Below are 22048 nucleotides of genomic sequence, written 5' to 3' on the forward strand. Positions count from 1 at the left end.
CCATATTGATTATACGGAGAACTACAGCTGCAAGTACAACAGGGAAATCAAAGACACCCACTTTGGTGGGGGGAATGAACAAGTGACCACACATACTGGGGTCAAATCAGTAAAATTAAATAAATACATATTTGTTAAAAAAAATATTTTTTAGAGTTTAATGTAATTATAGGGTACAGGCCTGTTAATGATTCATTTTAAAAAACACAAATAATTATTATAATATTTATATTATATTTTTAATTATAATATCATTATTGGGACAATGCTAAAAGACTTCAGTTTTTCCTACTATGCATGAATGTTCTCCTATTCAGTATTTCTCTTATTCTGTACCTTTTTTCTGTTGGCGTGTGTGACTGTGCTTCAAAACCACACCTTATCCTGTTACAGGAAACAATGTGACAGGAACTAGCTGAAGTAACCATATAACAGTCTAGAGCTATTATCTGGTTTAAAGCAGTATTATCATTTCCTTGTCAAGTGTGGTTTTCCTTTCGCTAAACAGAAGAATGTAGAGTTACATTGCTCTTTAGAGTAACATCAAACCTCTCATGTTCCAGGAGAGATGGACAGCAGCTGAAATTCAGACTGGTGAAGACTTTGGTAGGTGAGAAAATCATCTTTTGTATGTTAATGCTAGACGCCATTAAAGTTGAAATGACCTTCAGCTCACTGAGGTGGTGGTAAGCATTTGTATAAAATCTTGAACACACAGGGAGCTACAGGGTTTTAAAAAGTGAATTATTTTACACTTTCCAGGAGCAGATGATTTTAAAACTCATCTTAAAACCTATTTTTATTCCTTGGCTTTCAACCACGCATGAGACTCTGCTTGTTTTAGTGTTTTACGGTTTGCTTTTATTTATTTATTTATTTTAAAGAAATTAAACTATTTATTTTAGTATTTATTCCTGTTTCATTTATTTTATTGTTCTTGTTTAGCTTGTTTATGTACAGCACTTTGTTGCGGCTGTGGTTGTTTTTAAAGTGCTTTACAAATAAAGTTGAATTGAGTTGAGAGTTGATTTTGGTTGATCCTGTTTCTAAGGACAGCAAATGTAATGTTTAACAGCTTGTTGCATCTCTCCATCTTCTGCTCAAGTAAATAGAAAACCTACGTCACATTGTGAAGTGGTTAGGTGGATTTGCGTATTTGTATTCAGGTATAGTAGATTTTGTAGATTTAGTAAATCTGAAAAGCTTATTTGCATTATTTTCAGATCTGGCTGATGGGCTCATCCTGGTTTAAATAAAATGTTTATGGCTGTGAGATTCCTGTAACCTTTATGAGAAACCTTTGTCACTTAGCGGTTGTCGCTTAATATATATATTAACCTAGATCTTGGCTTGATCATGAATATTATTGTTGCTTTTTAGTGGTTATTTTACGTATGTGTACTGTTACTTACTTTCCACTGCACATAACATGTATTTCTATGTATAATATGACATAAATATGATCCTAAATGAGTTATATAGCTGTAACTTTAAGCTTGTTTTTCAGTCAGAGTGAGACTGGTGATTAAAATAGGACTACATAGCATGGCTTCCTAACCCTATTTCCTCTTCATACTACAGTGTGTTTGTGTGTGTGTGTGTGTGTGTGTGTGTCATATAGCTTTAATGAACACCTGGAGTGAGCTGATATTCCTGTGTGTGTGTGTGTGTGTGTGTGTGTGTGTGTGTGTGTGTGTGTGTTGTTGTTGTTGTTGTTGTTGTTGTTGTTGTTTTCTTTAGATAGAAAATACTCATGGAGAACTGTACTTTTAACAAACTTTTAGTAGTCAATTTACCTTGTTTTGTTTTCCTTTTTTAAGTCAGATTTCATTTTGACAATTGTCAAAAGTGTTTGTATTTTCATGAACTATAATTATACAGATATCTGTTTGATCTGTTGGAATGTTGAGGTCTATCTGTTCTGGCATGCAAGCATAAACAAGCTCGACTGTGTTGTGATGTAACAGGGGTGGGCTAAACTTTCAGGGAGGTACTTTCAGGAAGTGTTTCACAATCACTTAGATGAAGACTGTACAGCAGGCACAACTCTTCATGCTCAGTGCAGAATTCATGTCCGCAAAATGTTCAGTAAATAGATGCAGTTAATTTTCTGTTTGGAATAACATTACATCGCTCTTGTTCCAGGAGAGATGAAGAGCAGCTGAAAGCCGATCTGATGAGACATACAAGGACCTCAGAAGGTGAGAAATACACTGGCTGCTCATGCTTTGTATGCTTTGAGAGAGGCTTTTGTATGTAAAAACTGAACAATTACTTCCTCCAAATATCTAATTTTAAACTATAAATACTGTAGATGTGCCCTCTTGGTTACCATTATATTGATCTTTTGGCAAGAAATGTCTTAATGTGTCAGTCGGTGACATTTAGTTAGAGTGAAACACAGAGAAAGAATGACAGATTAAATTTAAACAGCATTTTGTTACTATTCAGATGTAGAAATAATCGTCCATGAAAAGAATCAGGTAAAGGGCTGAATCACAACCAGGCCCTGTGTGTGAGAATGGGTGATGGCTGCCAAGCAACGAATGAGGAAATAGAAAAGCATGAAAACAATTCATGAACAACGATGAACCTGTTTCTGAGACCAAATAGGCTGGCAGGTGAATTACAATAATTATTAAACAAAAAGGTGAGATGGTGGCGAGCAAGTGATGAGGAAGAAGGCTAAACAGACAATTGAAATACAACTGTGCAGAAAATAAATAGAGGAGTTGTAAACTCAGTTTTTTAATGAACTGAACTTATATAGATGCTTTTTAAATCTTTGCGTTCAATAAAGTAAAAAAAATTGAGTGAAGGTAGGTTGGGTCCATTGCGGTTTTGCCTTATAGATAAACAAAGATCGACTGCAGTAACACTGCTGTCACGTAAAGCCAGGAACAGGGATGGGCTGAACTTTGGGCGAGGTGATTTGCCTCTCACTTAGGTGAAGACAGCTGATAGTCACATTGGAGAACAAAATATTTTCTACTGTTGTAACTTTCTCAAATCTGTTTCATCGTTATACAAACTGCTGTACAGATGATCCCAAAATAAATCAGGCTAAATTTTGGAGAAATCTGTATAAAACAATGCAACCATCATATTGATGGAATGGCCAGGCTATGGTATGTCCCGTTTTCCGTTTACCCGAGAATGATCTCAATAACAATAAAAAATAAAGTTTAAACCCGGCCACATGAGCTGAGATGTGTCTTACTTTTAATGAACTTTTAATGCACACTTTATTAGGGCCCGAGCAGGCAACGACCTGCGAGGTCCCTATTGTATTTCGAATGATTATTTATTATTAGGGCCCGAGCAGGCAACGACCTGCGAGGTCCCTATTGTATTTCGAATGATTATTCTTTTTTTTTATTATTAGGGACCGAGCACTAACGGTGCGAGGACCCTATTGAAATTGGTCTGTTTATTTTTATTTTTTTTCCCAAAAGTAAATCGCCTTTTTGGGGGCTTTATCATATTCAAAAACTCACCATTTTTGGAACATAAATCTCCGCTGAAATTTACATATTCTAGTGATCGCGGGAATGGGCGTGGCAAAATGACCCAACAGCGCCCCCTTGAAAGTCAAGAAAATTCAGCCCCTCGCACAGGAATGTCGTATCGGCACGAAAGTTTCTACATACATGTATCATGGCAAGACGCACCAAAAAGTCTCAAGAACCCATACCCTAAAACGTACAGGAAGTCGGCCATCTTGGATCGAAAATGGCATTTCCTGCTGTTTTTGCCCATTTCCATGCCGCATACTTTAACGAACTCCTTCTACAGATTTCACCCGCTTTACTTCAAACTTGGTCAGTAGCATCACGAGGCCTTTGGGATCAAAAGTTATTGCCTTAAAGCTTTACCGACGGTCACACTATGTGGGCGTGGCATGCCGTCTAAATATGCCGACTTGCCATCTAACACCAGACTGGATAACTTGACCATTCATTGTCCAATCTGTCCCAAATTTCACACAGGTCATTAGGGGCCAGCCCGGAACACACCCACATGTCAATATTGACACACAGTCATAGCGCCCCCTGCTGGCAACTGCAAGTAACATGTTTTACCCCTACCCAGAGCACAGTGGTAGGCGCCACACCATTTGGTACGCATAGGGACTGAGCCTACAGCACCGCGCCCGACGTGGCCTGCGCTGACATGGCCTCCCCCGACGGCTCCACTCGGCTCGGTCCCGTTCAGTCCTGTTTACAGGCCTTGTTATACTTTTTTTTCCTCAAAGTAAATTGCCTTTTTGGGGGCTTTATCATATTCAAAAACTCACCATTTTTGGAATATACATAAATCTCCGCTTAAATTTACATATTCTAGTGGTCGCGGGAATGGGCGTGGCAAAATGATTCAACAGCGCCCCCCTGAAAGTCAAGAAAATTCAGCCCCTCGCACAGGAATGTCGTATCGGCAAGAAATTTGGTACATACATCATGGCAAGACACACCAAAAACTCTCAAGAACCCATACCCTAAAACGTACAGGAAGTCGGCCATCTTGGATCGAATATGGCGTTTCCTGCTGTTTTGGCCCATTTCCACGTCGCATACTTTAACGAACTCCTCCTACAGATTTTACCCGATCAACTTCAAACTTGGTCAGTACCATCACAAGGCCTTTGGGATCAAAAGTTATTGAAAGCTTTACTGACGGTCACACTATGTGGGCGTGGCATGGCGGCAAAATATGGCGTCTCGCCATAAAACACGAGATCCTTATAACTTTGCCATTCTTTGTCCCATCTGGTCCAAACTTCTCATGCTTCATCAGAGTCCAGCCCTCAACACTTCTAAATAACAATATTTTATAAAGCCCCGCCCCTTATGCTTTATCCACGCCCCCTTTCATAAAATGACCACGTTGCATACTTTAACAAACTCCTCCTACAAATTTCACCTTATTGCCTTCAACCTTGGTCAGTAGCATCACAAGGCCTTTGGGATCAAAAGTTATTGAAAACTTTACCGACAGTCACACTATGTGGGCGTGGCATGGCGGCAAAATAGGGTGTCTCGCCATGAAACACGGGACTGTATAACTTCACCATACATTGTCTCATCTGGCCCAAAATTATTACACGTGATGAGGGTCCACCTCTGAACACACCCACATGTCAATATTGACACACAGTCATAGCGCCCCCCGCTGGCTACAGGAAGTCACATGTTTTATACTTAGCCCTAGCAGTAGGCTCCACGTAGAGACACGAAATTTGGTACACAAATGAATCATGTGGAGACGCACCAAAAAGCCTCTTGGACCCATACGTCAAACCCAACAGGAAGTCCGCCATCAAATTTCACCTTATTGCCTTCAACCTTGGTCAGTAGCATCACAAGGCCTTTGGGATCAAAAGTTATTGAAAACTTTACCGACAGTCACACTATGTGGGCGTGGCATGGCAGCAAAATATGGCGTCTCGCCATCTAACACCAGACTGGATAACTTGACCATACATTGTCCAATCTGTCCCAAATTTCTCACATGTGATGAGGAGCCAGCCCTGACCACACCCACATGTCAATATTGAAACACAGTCATAGCGCCCCCCTCTGGCTACAGAAACTAACATGTTTTACACCTAGCCCGAGCAGTAGGCTCCACGTAGAGACACGAAATTTGGTACACAAATGAATCATGTGGAGACGCACCAAAAAGCCTCTTGGACCCATACGTCAAACCCAACAGGAAGTCCGCCATCAAATTTCACCTTATTGCCTTCAACCTTGGTCAGTAGCATCACAAGGCCTTTGGGATCAAAAGTTATTGAAAACTTTACCGACAGTCACACTATGTGGGCGTGGCATGGCAGCAAAATATGGCGTCTCGCCATCTAACACCAGACTGGATAACTTGACCATACATTGTCCAATCTGTCCCAAATTTCTCACATGTGATGAGGAGCCAGCCCTGACCACACCCACATGTCAATATTGAAACACAGTCATAGCGCCCCCCTCTGGCTACAGAAACTAACATGTTTTACACCTAGCCCGAGCAGTAGGTTTCACGTAGAGACACAAAATTTGGTACACATATGAATCATGTGGAGACGCACCAAAAAGCCTCTTGGACCCATACGTCAAACCCAACAGGAAGTCCACCATCTTGCCTTGAATATCGCAATACTCAGCGTTTAGGGCCATTTCCAGGTCGCATACTTTAACGAACTCCTCCTACAGATTTTACCCAATCCACTTCAAACTTGGTCCGTACCATCACACGGCCTTTGGGATCAAAAGTTATTCAAATCTTTTCCGACGGTCACACTATGTGGGCGTGGCATGGTAACAAATATGGTGTCTCACCATTTAACACCAGACTGGATAACTTGACTGTACATTGTCCAATCTGTCCCAAATTTCACACACGTGATGACAGTCCAGCACTGAACACACCCACATGTCAATATTGACACACACTCATAGCGCCCCCTGCTGGCAACAGCAAGTAACATGTTTCACACCTGCCCCGGGCACAGTGGTAGTAGACACACTATTTGGTACGCATAGGGACTGAGCTCACAGCGCCGCGCCCGACGTGGCCTCCGCTGACATCGCCTTCCCCGACGGCTCCACTCAGCTCGGTCCCGTTCAGTCCTGTTTACAGGCCTAGTTAACTATTGTAACTGTTATACAGATACCTGAACCGGTAAACAACATTAGAAAAAATGGTGTTGGATGTTGAGTCTATCTGTTGCATAAACAAGGCTCGGCTGTGTTGTGACGTACGGGCTGAACTTTGGACTAGGTGGTTTGGCTATCACTCAGCACAGCAGCTATAAATATGCTCAGTGCAGAATTCATGTCCGCAAAATGTTCAGTAAATAGATGACTGTGCAGTTAAATTTCTGATGTTGTTCCAGGAGAGATGAAGAGCAGCTGAAAGCCGGTCTGATGAGACATACAAGGACCTCAGAAGGTGAGAAATGCACTGGCTGCTCATGCTTTGTATGCTTTGAAAAAGGCTGTTGTATGTAAAAACTGAACAATTACTTCCTCCAAATATCTAATGTTGAACTAAATGCTGTATGTTTCCGCTGTTGCAAACACTTCTTTTGGCTAGAAATGTCTTAATGTGTCAGTCGGTGACATTTAGTTAGAGTGAAACACAGAGAGAGCAACAGAGTAAATTTAAACAGTATTCTGATACTATTCAGATGTAGAAATAATCATTCATGAAAAGAAAAAGGTAAGGGGCTGAATAAGAACCACTCCCTGTGTGTGAGAATGGGCGATGGCTGCCAAGCAACGAACGAGGAAACAGAAAAGCATGCAAATAATTCATGCAGAATGATAAACAAAAAGGTGAGATAGGGGCAAGCCAATGAGGAAGAAGGCTTGGTAGACAATTGAAATACAACGGTGCAGAAAGTAAGTTAGTTAGTTATTATGTGTCTGCTGTAGAAGTAAGAATTTGTATAAAATCTTAGCAATGCACTGTTATGATTTCTCTTTCAAAGCTTTTGGCAGGAAATGGCTTACAGTGTCAGTCAGTGTATCATTTTCAACTCTCCTGAAAGGCCAATGCATATTACTGATATTTCTTTCAACGTTTCCTTTGTTAAAAATCTGTGTATCATTCGTTCTTTCCATTTTCAATTGGCAATCAAAAATCAAATAATGAAAAATCGACAGGTTATTATGTTATTTGTTTTTAATTATAACACAGAAAATGAAAAAAAAATGCTTGTATTTTCATATTTCAATATTAGGCTCAGATCAAAAATACGAAATGGAAAAACGGGCACCAGGACTGAATTTGATTTTAATATTTAATTAGTCGGGTTTATGTGACCCGGAAGTTTGACTGCGGTCCAATGAGCCGTCATTCGCTTCTCCGTAGTCAAATCAGCCGTCCCTATATAATGTAGTGACCCGTATTTTGATATTTATGGTAAATTCATTGAAACTGCTCCAAGCAAGCTGACATGAAGGATAAACACTTTACTGTCATTCTTTCTCACTTTTTTCAGTATAAAACTCTTACCAGCAGAGAGGAGATGAAGTACTAACCTTACATTAACACACCACATGAAATAATCAAATTGCTTTGTGCCGAAAATGTATTTGAAATTCATAATTATGCATAAAATGCATAATTAAATGCGCTTGCATTCAAATGCATTTTATTATGAATTTCCACAGTGAAACGTTCTGTAAGTTTGTGAGAAGATACCTGAGGTCCTCTACATTGGCCCTGAAGTGGATTTTGCGACATGCAATTAATCTTATTTCCATCTTTATCTGGTGTTTGGGCCTGGTTGTGTAACGGTTTATTCTGAAAACTGAAAAACGCTCGTCGACACAACAAATGCATTTTCGGCACGAAGCACTTTAATTATTTCACGTGGCGTGTTGATGTAAAGTTAATACTTCATCTCCTCTGTGCGGGTAAGAGTTTTATACTGAAAAAAGTGAGAAAGAATAACTGTAGTGTTTATCCTTCATGTCAGCTCGCTTGGAGCAGTTTCAATGAATTTACCATAAATATCACAATACAGGTCACTGCATTATATATTATTATTATATAGGGGCGGCTGGTTTGACTACGGAGAAGCAAATGATGACTCACTGGACCGCAGTCAAACTTCTGGGTCACGTAAACCCGACCAATTAAATATTAAAATCAAATTCTGTCCTGGTGAATCCGTGTATCATTCGTTCTTTCCATTTTCAATTGGCAATCAAAAATCAAATAATGAAAAATACACTGGTCATTTTGTTATTTGTTTTTTATTATAACACAAAAAACAAAAAAAATGCTTGTTTTTTCATATTTCAGTCTAAGGCTCAGATCAAAAATATGAAATGGAAAAACGGGCACAGGGAATGAATTTGAGTTTAACATTTAAGTGGTCGGGTTTACGTGACCTGGAGGTTTGACTGCGGTCCAGTGAGCCGTCATTCGCTTCTCCGTACTCAAACCAGCCGTCCCTATGTAATGTAGTGATCCGTATTGTGATATTTACGGTAAATTCATGTAAACTGCTCAGAGCGAGCTGACATGAAGGATAACACTTTACTGTCATTCTTTATCTCTTACCAGCAGAGAGGAGATAAGCTATTAACCACAAGAAATAATGAAATTGCGTCGCGCCGATGTATTGTAAAATGTATTTGAAATTGATAATAAAAAGCACTTAAATATTTACTGTACAATAAATATTCAAGTGCATTTTAAACTGATAGTCTACAGTGAAAAGTCCTGTTTTAATAGATAGTTTGTGTTTGTGAATAGATACCTGAGGTCCTCTAGAATGTACCTGAAGTGAAATTAGTTACTGGAAACAGACAATTATTTATTATTATTTATTAACATTTTTTTTAATATAATGTAATATTTTACTGTACAGTCTATATTCAAAGGCGTTTTTTTTTTAAACACAGTGAACAGTTCTGTGAATATCATGCAATTAATCTTCTTTCCATATTTATCTGGTATTTGTGCCTGGTTGTGTAAATAGACTGTATATAAATAAGGTTGCGTAACACAAGGGGCGGCTGTGACTCAGTTGGTAGAGTCGGTTGGCCCCTAACTGGGTTGGTGGTTCGATCCCTGACCATGGCAGCCTACATGTCGAAGTATCCTTGAGCAAGATACTGAACCCCAGATGGTGTGTGAATGAATTCCCAATGGTGGCAGGTGGGAGCGTTTAGAGTAGCCTTTGCCTTTGAGTGGTCGCAAAGCGACTAGAAAAGCGCTATATAAGTGCAGGTCCATTTACTTTATTATCAAAACTGAAAACCGACTGTCGACACAACAAATACATTTTCCGTGCAACGCAATTTAATTATTTCACGTCGTGTGTTGATGTAAAGTCAATACTTCATCTCCTCTCTGCGGGTGAGAGTTTGATACTGAAAAAAATTGAGAAAGAATGACAGTAAAGTGTTTATCCTTCATGTCAGCTTGCTCTGAGCAGTCTCAATGAATTTACCATAAATATCACAATACGGGTGCACTACATTATATCACTTCCGGGTCACGTAAAGCCGACCAATAAAATATTAAAATCAAATTCAGTCCTGGTGCCTTTTTTTCCATTTCGTATTTTTGATCAGAGCCAAAGATTGAAATATGAAAAAGCAAGCTTTTTTTTGTTGTTTTATAATAGACAACAAATAACAAAATAACCAGTAAATTTTTAATTATTAGATTTTTGATTGCCAACTGAAAATGAAAAGAACGAATGATACATGGATTGTTAAAGCAATTATTTTCCTTACTGTTCCTGTCATTATATTAATATTTCACTCAACTTATTCATTTTTAGTTGAATCAAAATGACATCAGCAAAGCCAACATCTCTGCCCTTTCAAAAATGGACAGAGAAAGACGTCCACCGGTGGCTAATGACAGAGGTCAAAGTTCATGAGACTTGTGCAGACAAATTCTGTGAAGAGGAAGTGTCTGGAGATATTTTAGTTGTCTATAATAAGGCAGATATATTGGACTTGGGAATAAAACATGGTCCTGCTGTAAAAATCACATCTCATCTCCAAAGTCTGAGAGAAGGATCAGAACATATATCACAGTTCCCTTCATATGTAGAAAACTGGACAAAGGAGCAAGTGAAGCAGTGGTTACTGCAACATGTGAAGGCATACAGCAAATATGCAGAACGGCTCCATGAGGAAGACGTATCTGGAGATTGTCTTGTTTGCTTCAAGAAGGAGGACTTTCTGGACCTGGAAGTCAAACGCGGTCCAGCTGTAAAGATTCTTGCAGAGCTCCGTCAGCTGAAAAAGAAACCAGAACCGACTCTGCAACCTATCCCTGACACCAGCACTGACCAAAAGGAAGCTCCAAACCCCACTCAGCATGAACTGAGCCTAGCTCGGGCCACAGCAACCAAACAACCAGAAACACAAAGCAAAATTGAAGCAGACAACATGGTGGAAAGTAAATCTGAGAAGCCTCAGCTACCATTCAAGAAAGCTTCAAAGGAGGAAATTCAGCAGCCAAAGCCCAAAGACTTGGGGGCCAGGAGAAAAGAAACTGTTGGTTAAAGTTTCCTATGTTCTTTTCTGCGTCAAGTTAGGGAAGGAATGATTATAACAAAAAATACAAAGCTTTTAGTTTCCTAGTCATGGTTTGGGGGGTAAGAGGTTAATTTTAGCCTTACATATATTATTTTAAAGAGTCACACAGACAGCTGAGTGCCCGCCTCTCCATGCAAATTCAGATAGAGCGAAATCCAGAACTAAAGCATTGGGGGTGTTAATAACAAAAGGCCCTACACCAGTCGTGGAGGATGCAGGATTTCAACCTATGATAGTATTTGAGCTGTGCTGTCACTTCAGCAACACAGTAATTCCTGAACTTAATGAACAGACATGACAGGTAATTGTCAAAGAACTGTCCAACTCAGTTAACGGTAACTTATTTTATGCCAAATAAATACATGAATGAAAAGCTTACTGAAATCCTCAATGCCTCCTATCTGTACCAAAAACATACGGTGATATGAACCAAACTAGGAATTTTGTGAACCGTTCCACTCCTAGTCATAGCATATGAAATATGGCATCTGGCCTGTTAATAGAGCAATTCTAAAAATAAAATAAAAAATCACAAGACAAAAAACTAAGTTTTTAGTACACTTAAAGGCATAAGAAACTTAACTGTGTAAAGTTTACACTAACTAATTTACATCTGTTTCTTCCTGCAGGCCACAGTCCTACCGGACTTCACCAAGATCACTGTGGAGATCAAGAAAATTCTAGACAACCTTTCAAAAAATGACCTAAAACTATTTCATTTCTATGAATACAATAAATCCACGGATAGATCGATTCCTAAAGGTAAACTGGATGGCAAGGACACAATGGACACCGCTCAATTAATGACTGGCCACTATGGAAGCAAGGCTTTACAAGTCACACAAGACAATCTAAAGGAAATCAATCAGCGTCAACTGGCTTATGAGCTGGAAAACAAGATGGGTAAGAGAACCAATGTACAAATGTATTGAAACAGTGAAGTTGTATAACTTGGTGGAAACATTCTTACCAGATCTTTAATTGGTATCTTTCTGAAAATCTGCAATATTTTGTCATGTTTTATATCCTATTTTGACATTTACTGATTTGCACAGTTTAGTAAATGTTTAAAGTTACAACTTTCAACAAATCTCCAAACCACTCAAACACTGAACTGATCTCCAAACAAGAACTACCTGTGCATTCAAAATCTGATTTAAGCTCCTACCTCTGTAGAATTATGTGAAATTGGTTCTTTTTTTTCAATTGAAAAGCATAACATTTTCTTTGGGGAACAGCCCTTAACATCCTGCCAAAACAGTGTGCTTAAGTCTTCCACAAACCTTGAGAAAACACTGGTTGATATGCACCTGAGCTACCAAATAAAAATCTTTAATAGCACATGGCGGGAACGTGACTTCCTCTTTGGTCAGGATGCGATCACTCTACAATGGCTTTACATAGAAAAAAGTTGCTTGCTGCTGTATTAATACAGCAGCAAGCAACTTTTTTCTATTTACAACATTCCGAACATTTATTAATGTTCGGAATGTTGTAACAGCACTTTAAACTAAAATTGTGTGAGGTGTTTATGACTATTTGCAATTTTATTGTTGTTTTTGCTAAATAATTAATGTTTTATAATGTTTAATTGTTAATACAGGTCAACAGAAGAAGCAGTGCCTGCCAAAAGACATACTGAAGAAAGAAGCTAACCAGGGTGACAAACTTAAGAATTTGTTAACGTGTGGTGGGAACTCACTGGACAACTATGACAGATTTGTTGTTGTTGTGAACAAGAGCTGTCCAGAACAAGTGCAGTATCTAGAGTTCTTGAATAAGATGAAACTGTTCTGTGTGTTAGACTTTGACCCCAGCTCTGTTGCTCCTGGTGGACTGTGTCATTCCTACAAAGAGTCAAGAGTGGCCAATCTGCATAACCCATCACAGTATCATGGAGAGACTGACTCCATTATAAAGAACCTTAACCTCTACAAGCAGACTAGCTGGGTCTTCTGCAACGGCAGACATGACCTTGACAACGACTCTAACAAGGAGTTAGACTATAATAACTGGTTAAGAAAATCTTGTAGAGATGTAGAGCAGTTGGTTTCATTCATTTGCAACCCTGAAGTTCTCCTCCGTGGAAGAAGTCTCATAATATTCCTCCTACTTTCACCTGTAGACACTGAGACAAACCCAATCTTTGATGTTTACAAGTCTTTCATAAAACAAACTGAAGAGGAACGCATCATCTCTGTTTGTGAATCTCAGAGCATATATGAGAAATGGAGGGAGTTAACACAAGAAAAGTGTGGCTCTAACATTGACCCACGATCCATATATGAACTGACCCTCAGCGAGGTCAACGGCACAGTAATGGCACTGGGACCATTCAATCCATCATCTGGAAGGCTACTACCCTCTTCTGACTCCAGTTTTGTTGTTCTAAAGCAGAAGGATGAAGATTTAATGCCTGCTCTGGAAATTGTATGTCTGAATCAGTGTGAAAACACCTATGATGAAAACAGTCAAGAGTTTCATGACTTCAGGATGAAAGTTGAGGAGGAATTCTACAGAGGACGCACAGTCAACTGGTGGAACTTCTACGTCTGTGACAAAGACAAAGAAAAGCTATTTGTCAAACGGGACAAGTATAAAGATGTTAAAAAGATGATCAGATTTCAGTTGAGGAATTCAAACATGTGTGTTCTGCTAAATCTGTTCCACCATCCTGGCTGTGGTGGCACCACCTTAGCAATGCATGTTATGTGGGATCTCCGTCGAGAGTTCAGATGTGCTGTGCTGAAAGACAAAACACTGCCCAAATCAGAAGTTGCAATCCAAGTTAATAACCTCATGAAGCTTGAAAGTGAGAGACCATCTCCAGTTTTGCTGTTAGTTGATGACTCAAAGGAAACAGGGGATGCTTATGATCTTGTAAACAGCATTCGTCAAACTGTAGAGGATTACTCTAACACAACGGTGGATGATGCACAAAACTGCAAAGTCATCATCCTGAACTGCGTCCGTTCCCACAGCCCCAGGGAACAGTACATGCGACACAATCCAAGTCAGTTCATTACTGCTTCACTGAGTCCAGATGAACAAAATCATTTTGAGAAAAAACTCGGAGAGCTCAAAGAAACTCATGAAAAACCTGAAAACTTTTACAGCTTCATGATCATGAAGAGCAATTTTGATGAAAAATACGTCAATGATCTTGCTTGTAACACACTGGAGAACTTTGATTTCAGCCAAAAGGAGGCCCAACTGTTTGCCTTCCTGGCATTACTGAACACCTACGTGGCAGAATCTGAAATCTCTCTCTCACTCTGTAAAGATTTTTTGGGGATGAAAATGATACAATGGATAGAGGACAATGTAATGGACAGAATGAAGCCATATTCAAACTTTCTCATCATGGAAACAGTTGAAGAATGGGGAGGATACAAAGGAATCAGAATCCTTCATCACTCCATAGCATCTGCATGTCTGAAAGAGTTGGAGCGAAGCTTCTATTTAAAAGTGAGTGATATCACTATGGCAATTCTTTACCTTGATCTGTTCTTCAGTGTTCAAGTTGTCAAACACAGATTCATGCTCTCAATTCAACAAATGTTGATTGAAAGGCAGCGCAGGAAAGATGGAGATGAGAGAGAACTATTTTCTCCACTCATAGGCAAAATCCACAGCCAGCAAGGAAGAAAAACTGTCGAAGAAATCTTTGTGAAAGCATCATCCAGGTTTGTGACAAGTGCATCTATTCCTCAGGCACTGGCAAGATATTTGTACATCAATGAGCATGACTATCCAGAGGCTCTAAAATGGGCTGAAAAGGCCAAAACCATAAAAAAGAACCCATACACATGTGACACGATTGGGCAAATTCATAAAAGCAATTTAAAATCCAACATCAACAGAGAAAAGCAGGAGACGTCATGCAATCCAGACAACTTGAACACAAACATTAAAATCGCGGATAATGCTATCAAAGCATTCAAAAGGGCTCAAGAGCTGGCCGATGAACAGGATGAACCTGAGGAAGACACTGCTGATGATGAGTCAGATGACTTTCCGAGAAAGTCATATAATGTTTTTGGCTATGTGAGCATGCTGGAAATAGCTTTCCTCGTCTTTGAGATACTGAGCAGATTGCCATTCTTTGAGGAAAGTGAACCAATGAAGAAGAGGTACTTGATGAGTTTCCTGGAAAACAAAATGGAAATCACCAATGTGCATAAAGAGGACAATGAGATCAACAACAGATACACAGAGATCATCAAGGAACATGCACAGTTTCTCCCCAATTTGAAAACTGAAGCAAAAGAAACATTTGACCATCTTAACGGTTACTTTACATTTTTGAAAGGGAACAATTCAGAATTTGATTCAAAGAATCATCGGACTGTCTGTGGTCTTTTCAAAAAGTATGTGGCTCTTTTTTGCACTTCACCAGAGGAAAATAAAAAAGAACGACAAAGCAATACTAATCTCAATTTGGAAATTGATATTCAAGAAAAAAGATTGTTTCTTGAAGAGAAACAAGCAGATACATTCGCAGGGATTCTTCAGCATATAGACAAACCTGCTGAAGAGATTGAGAGGATCACAGAATGCTATGCATTCTTACAGAGACAACAACAACAGCTCATCAACAAAAAACAGAAGACAAGAGAAACGATCAATTACATTCTGTCAAACATAGTTCTTTACCTTTTGAAACCAAAATCTAATTATGTAAAGAGCCAGAAACACCTCTCTGATCTACTGTCGAAAACTCTACAAGATGTAGGACTTGGGTATCCCTTCCCGGACCCATACTACCTGGCTCTGCTGTTACTCTGGCCAAGTCCAACTCAGGAAAACACAGATGTTGGGACATATGTTACTGCCATTCGAAACTCATCCCGCAAACATCTGTCAAAATTGCTTCGAAAGAGGAGCACTATTGCCCACTTCTACTTAGGAAAGGGAGAAGGACTTAATAGGTTTGTTTCTAAACCTAAACTGGATGAGACTTTTCTGCCTAAAATGCCTCGTGGTATCTTGGCACAGCTGTGGTGGAATGGAGACATATTTAAGGAACAAAGAATCACCAGCCGCCTTCATCGAGTCAGTGGATTCACACTCGAAGGACAGCTGTTTGCCAATTATGGCAAACTGAAAATCCCTGTGCGTCCTGCTCTTATTGGTAAAATACGACAGGGTTTCAGTACAGAAAAGGTTTCCTTCTACCTTGGTTTTGCAATCAATGGACTCCTTGCATATGACATCCAGTATGAAAACTAGGGTAGTTGATTGTAGAGACACATGAACTGTACAACATGAAATATGTGTGGCTAGTGACTCACTGTGATCAGATTTCAAACACACCTCATGAAAGCACAAGAGCGAATGAAAATTAGGACAGATTCAACAACTTAACCCGGTCTGCATACTTCCACATGCGCAGCATCTCTCGTCTCCGTCCCTCTCTCACTCCACACACCACTGCCATCTTCGTCCATAGTCTCGTTACCTCCTGGTTTGACGACTGCACCTCCCTGCTCTTTGGTGTCCCCAACAAATCCCTCCAGAAACTGCAGCTCCTCCAGAACTCTGCCGCACGGATCATAACCCGGACTTCTACCATTCACCACATCACCCCCATCCTGCAAGAACTCCACTGGCTTCCGATAAAACACCGCATCAACTTCAAAACTCCTGATCACTTTCAAAGCACTTCACACCCTGGCTCCACCGTACATCTCGGACCTTCTCCACATCTCCACTCCTGCCCGCTCACTTCGCTCCTCCTCCACCCTCCTGCTCTCTGTCCCTCCTGCTGCCTCGTCACCATGGGCAGTAGAGCCTTCAGCCGCTCTGCTCCCCGGCTCTGGAACACTCTCCCTCCTGACCTCCACACCATTCACTCTCCACTGTTCAAATCCAGACTCAAAAGTCATCTGTTCAGACAAGCATATGCCACCTAGTCACTCACTCACCATCTCAATACTGTCTGATGTTTTATTTTGTTGCCACTGTTTTTGAATAATTATATGTTTTGTTGTACAGTGTCCTTGGGTGTTTTGAAAGGTGCTTATTAATTAAATGCATCATTGTTAATATTATTATTATTAGATGGTATTGTAAAATGCCAATCCTGCAGTTATCAGTGTATATATGTTTTTATATTATTTTTATGTAATTTAATCTTTTTTTATTAACATTTGTCTACTATGTCTCATATTGTTTTGTCTACTATGCAGTAGCTGTTGTGTGTATAATGAAAATAAACTATTGCTCATTTTGAACAAGACAAACAGATCATGGAGTCACGGAGCTCCCAGGTACCAGTTGATAACCATCGATCTAGTACTCAATAATTGTGAATGGTGAAGAAATTAGATTTTGCTTCAGTTTTTGTTGTGACATATGCAATTGATTGTTGTGGACATAAATAATATTCTTGTGTGTATTATAGTATTTTTTTATTTTAGTATTGTTGTACAGTATTTTAACCTTGCACTGCTTGTATACATTTTTTTTCTAAATATTTTTTCATACACTTTATTGTAAATATTTCTTATAGCTTCTATAACATCTCATCATACTTTACCAATAAAGATATCTAATCATTTCTCATCTTGTATAAATGTATCAGGAGCATGTCCAGAGAGGGAAGTGGCCAGACCTGAAATCTGATTGGCCATCCCATGTATGTATGCATGCCAACCCAATATTCTAAATAATGATTTGTTACTTGCCAGGTCAGGGCAGGACCTTAGCCTGAATTTTATCAATAACATACTTTGTCCACACAGGCCTATTTTTTCAATATGCATTGTTTCATGGGTATCTATGTATGTAGTATTTTATATTTTTTCTAATATGCATTGTTTCATGGGTATGTATGTAGTAATTTGTTTTTGTTTTTTTCAATATGCATTGTTTCTTTTGTAAGTATTTTTTTTGGAGTTACAGTGTCTTTTTGAAGACTTTAAGAAGTATGGAAGTATGGAAACTATGCATTGAATTTGTGTGGTGCCACTGCTGTAAGCTGTAAGATTTGTCATGTTTCGACAAAAATGTTGAACGATTGCTATTTGATGTGTGTGTGTAAACACATACTATAGAAAATCACGGGTCAGTGCCAGGGCCGCCCCAGTCAAAATAAAGTGGACAAGACATTGAAATGTATATAAAAGCATGAACGATGCAATAAAAAACCATACTTAATGTGATATCCTCATTTGTGTCTGTATTATTTAATAATTGTAACAGACGTTTGGAGTATGAAATCTGCAACGCTTTAAGATACCGAAAAATGTCAACCTGAGTATTTCTGCGGGCTGTCACTTTTACAAGTCCTACAGTCAATTTTACAAATTTCAGGTCCTTAAAATAACGATCAAATCGTCTCAATTATGTATTCTTCTTCATTTTAGCAAAACTTTTATGATTTTCCTTTTCTCATGACTTGACAGTTTAGTAGCAGTATCAACATTTTTCATTGCCCAGCACAAATAGCCAACCAAATGCCTACCGGATCTAAGATTGATATTTAGTTCTGTGTACTTATCTGTAGTAGAAGTTTGATTAAATTTGCCTGACAAGGGCAACAAGCACCAAGGTGTTGCATGTTTTTCCTTAGAGCCCCCACATAAGCCAAAAAAGTGTACACATGCACATAACCTCCCTTCAGTTGTCAATTTTTTTGTATGAAAATAGAGCCCCCAGATGTAAAGATGTGTAGAAAAACACTCATATTGCCAGTAACTATTGGGTCTCCTCTCTGTTGAGGTAGGTAAAGTCAGGTTTGTCCATAGGATATTTAAATACTTTAAACACTTATTTATATTTAAACACTTTAAAAACATGCACTGGAAAATGTATGTGAATGTATGTGGGAATATGGGAGGGTAGAGAGGGGGGCTGTCTGTGAATAGCTGGACATGTATGTTTTATTTTGTCTTGTATTATTAGTACTCTATTGTTATTGTCAGTACTCTATTTGCCTTTATTTATTCATTTTTAATTTATGAGCACCAAGAGGACTGCCATCCAATTTATTTTTAATTCTATTCTATTCTAAATCTGAAAGAATGATAGTTTAGAATTTCAGAATTTGGGCCATGAGTTCTATCTTTTATAGTAATTTTGTACTCACCGGCTTCTGTGCTGAGATCTGGCAACACAGTGACATCAGAAAAAATAGGTCACACAGAGCAAGTCACAAGAGACTGACCTCATTTCTTGTTTAATCCAGCATGTGCATCATGGTGCTATCATGCTATTGGTTTAGTGTGGTAATGTGTTTGAATTTACAACTATTAAGGGCAAAGGTTCTTTGTTGCTTTGTTTTGCCAATTTCCTATCAGCTTTGTACATATTAGCTCTTCTGTAAAGGGTCATATTTGAAATTCTATTTAGTAATGCAAACATGTCAAAGCTCACTGATTTTATTTTTTTATACTGGGTTTAAGAGGATAGACATGGCTGAATTATTTCCCAAACCATATTAAGCTAAATATTCAATATAATATTAGGTATCCATTTAAAAGCAATGATGATGTGTGGAGCTTGATTTACCTTTTTTTTATATAAATTTCACCAAAATGTGCTGCACAACAGTTGTAGAAATGATTACTTTATATCGGGCTGCCACTTGACTTTTGAACTTTACTTGGTCATGTGCTTGTTATTTATTCTTTCTTATCTGAAAAGTGAAGTGAAAAAAAGTATATAATAAGGTGTGGCCTATACAGAAAAATTGCCTCACAAGCCAGCCCGGTTTTCAGGGGCTTGTACTTGTCTGACAAAATTAGATATCGAATCAGGATATCTCAACTAATTATTCCAATCATCAACATTTAGAGGGAACAGACAACCGTAACTACTAGTAGCAGGACATCAAATAAAAAAGTAAATCAATGCATATTTATGCATTGATTTACTTCACTGTTCAGTCACTGTTTATGACTGCTGCTAATCATTATAATCTGATATTAACCAAATAGCTTTAGCTAAACAGACAGCATCAATAACTTTAAACTGTTCTTCTGTTCCAGATAACTAGCTATTTCAACCTAGCTAACTTAGCTAGTGCAGTTTAAAGTGTTCTAAACATTCCTAAATACTGTGTATTCACTGAAAAACAGCATTCACAAAAGTTATTGGATGAACTGCAATACTTACAAATAATGTTTCTGAGTATTAAGAAACAAGAAAAAGCCAGTTATTGGTTTTTGCCAAGTCATTATGTGCTACAACAGAATGGTGGATGTCAAATGTGACAACGTCAAAATAATAAAATCACATTATGAGTACTGTAACTACTGGTAGCAGGACATCAAATAGAAAAATAAATCATTGCATTCGGTTATCACTGCTGCTAATCATATACGATCTGATATTTATCATTTAGCTGAAGCTAAAACACAACAACAGTAACTTATAACTGTAGTAACTTTTATGAAAGCTAACTAACTGTTTCAACCTAGCTAATGTTAGCTAACTTGTCTAGTGCAGTTTAAAGTGTTTTAAATATATTTATATATAATATATAAAACAGCACATATCTCGATGAACTGCAATACTTACCCCAGGATTCCACTGGACGCGGTACGACTCAGAAACGGGTCCGTCCGCAACGGCTGCATTTCTCCGCAGTCCGTCGACACACACCGGATCTTTATGCGATTCGCACTGTTGCAGACAGCGGAGTCCCGAGGACGCATGAGGTCTCACAAATTCACACGTAAGATTTTCTACATGTATAACTAGAGAATGTCTCATTTAATGTACAAGAACATATAATTTGCTTTCAAACAACATTAATTGGACCATATTAGTAACTTACCATCTACTCCCATTACTCCTGCAATGGTTTTCCAAGCCACTTCCTTTTTATGGTCGTCTTTATATAAAGGTATTTTATTTTGAAAATATACCAGATGTTTTATTTTGTGTCTGTGCAAGACTAACTGTAAACTGCTCCTTAGTGACAGCTAACTAGCTATAGCTGTTTCAATTAGAAAACTGTTGCAGTTTAAAGTTGTTAATAAATATTAACAACTTTAACTGCCAAAGTTGTTAATAAATATTCCTAAATACATTGTATTCACTGAAAAACAGCATCCACAAATGTTAAATATTTGGATGAACTGAAATACTAATGTTAATGTTTCAACCAGAGTATTAAGAAATGATTAAAAGCCAGTTATTGTTTTTTGCCAAGTCATTATGTGCTACAACAGAATGGTAGTCAAATTTGAGAAAGTAAAAAAAAAATAAAACCATATCATTATGAGAACTGTAACTACTGTAACTACTACAATTTTAATATTATCATTGAGCTAAAGCTAAAAAACAGCATCAGTAACTTTAAAGTTGTTATAAATATTCCTGAATACATTGTATTCACTGAAAAACAGCATTCACAAACGTTAAATATTTGGATGAACTGAAATACTAATGTTAATATTTCAACCAGGGTTTTAAGAAATGATTAAAAGCCAGTTATTGTTTTTGCCAAGTCATTATGTGGTATTGATTTCATTAAGCTAGCTAGCTAAAGTTAAAGCCAGACAGATACCAAGAAACCAATAACTGTCTACTCTTCTTATTTACAAGCAGGTAAGATTCCCAAGCAAGTCACAGTGTGACATTGACTTGTCTGTCTAATCAAAAGTGTTTAATAAAACGAAATGAATTAAGACAAGTTTACTCACCAGGGAGACCATTGTTCCTCTTTTAGCCTAACGTTAGAACATTCCACAAAACGGCGCCAACTGACCGCTCGCAAAAGCTCCGCCCCCTAGTTACTGTTGCTATGTACTGAAGCCACGGAGCGGCGTGCCTATAGGGCGGCCATCTTGGAACAGGGCCGGAAGGAGGGCCGTCTATGGAGGAATGGTGTTTCTAACAATAAAAGTGATAATAAATCGCTCAGTTGTCAAACTATTTTCACGTTTGTTTGTCAAACGTCAGACATGACAGACAGACAGACAGAGATAGAACGAAATAAATAAATAAAATTATATATATATATATAT

The 22048-nt window shown here is 38.4% G+C and overlaps 1 protein-coding gene across 1 annotated transcript; it reads left to right on the forward strand.

Annotated features, from left to right (window-relative positions):
• Window positions 1–10310: 10310 nt before the first annotated feature.
• LOC131978210 (sterile alpha motif domain-containing protein 9-like) lies at window positions 10311–16346 on the forward strand. The gene is made up of 3 exons (XM_059341757.1): window positions 10311–11027; window positions 11699–11972; window positions 12673–16346. Exons 1-3 carry the CDS (start codon window positions 10311–10313, stop codon window positions 16299–16301), a joined length of 4620 nt encoding a protein of 1539 aa, XP_059197740.1. The 3' UTR covers window positions 16302–16346.
• The last annotated feature ends 5702 nt before the right edge of the window (window positions 16347–22048 follow it).

This window comes from Centropristis striata, chromosome 9 (genome assembly GCF_030273125.1).
Source record: "Centropristis striata isolate RG_2023a ecotype Rhode Island chromosome 9, C.striata_1.0, whole genome shotgun sequence".
Classification (NCBI taxonomy): Eukaryota; Metazoa; Chordata; class Actinopteri; order Perciformes; family Serranidae; genus Centropristis; species Centropristis striata.

What these genes read in the sequence shown, in the direction of transcription:
- LOC131978210 (XM_059341757.1), top strand. Translation starts at nt 10,311, where the DNA reads ATGACATCAGCAAAGCCAACATCTCTGCCCTTTCAAAAATGGACAGAG. An exon ending in GGGCCAGGAGAAAAGAAACT is followed by an intron (nt 11,028 to 11,698) that starts GTTGGTTAAAGT and finishes TTCTTCCTGCAG; the next exon opens with GCCACAGTCCTACCGGACTT. An exon ending in TGAGCTGGAAAACAAGATGG is followed by an intron (nt 11,973 to 12,672) that starts GTAAGAGAACCA and finishes TTGTTAATACAG; the next exon opens with GTCAACAGAAGAAGCAGTGC.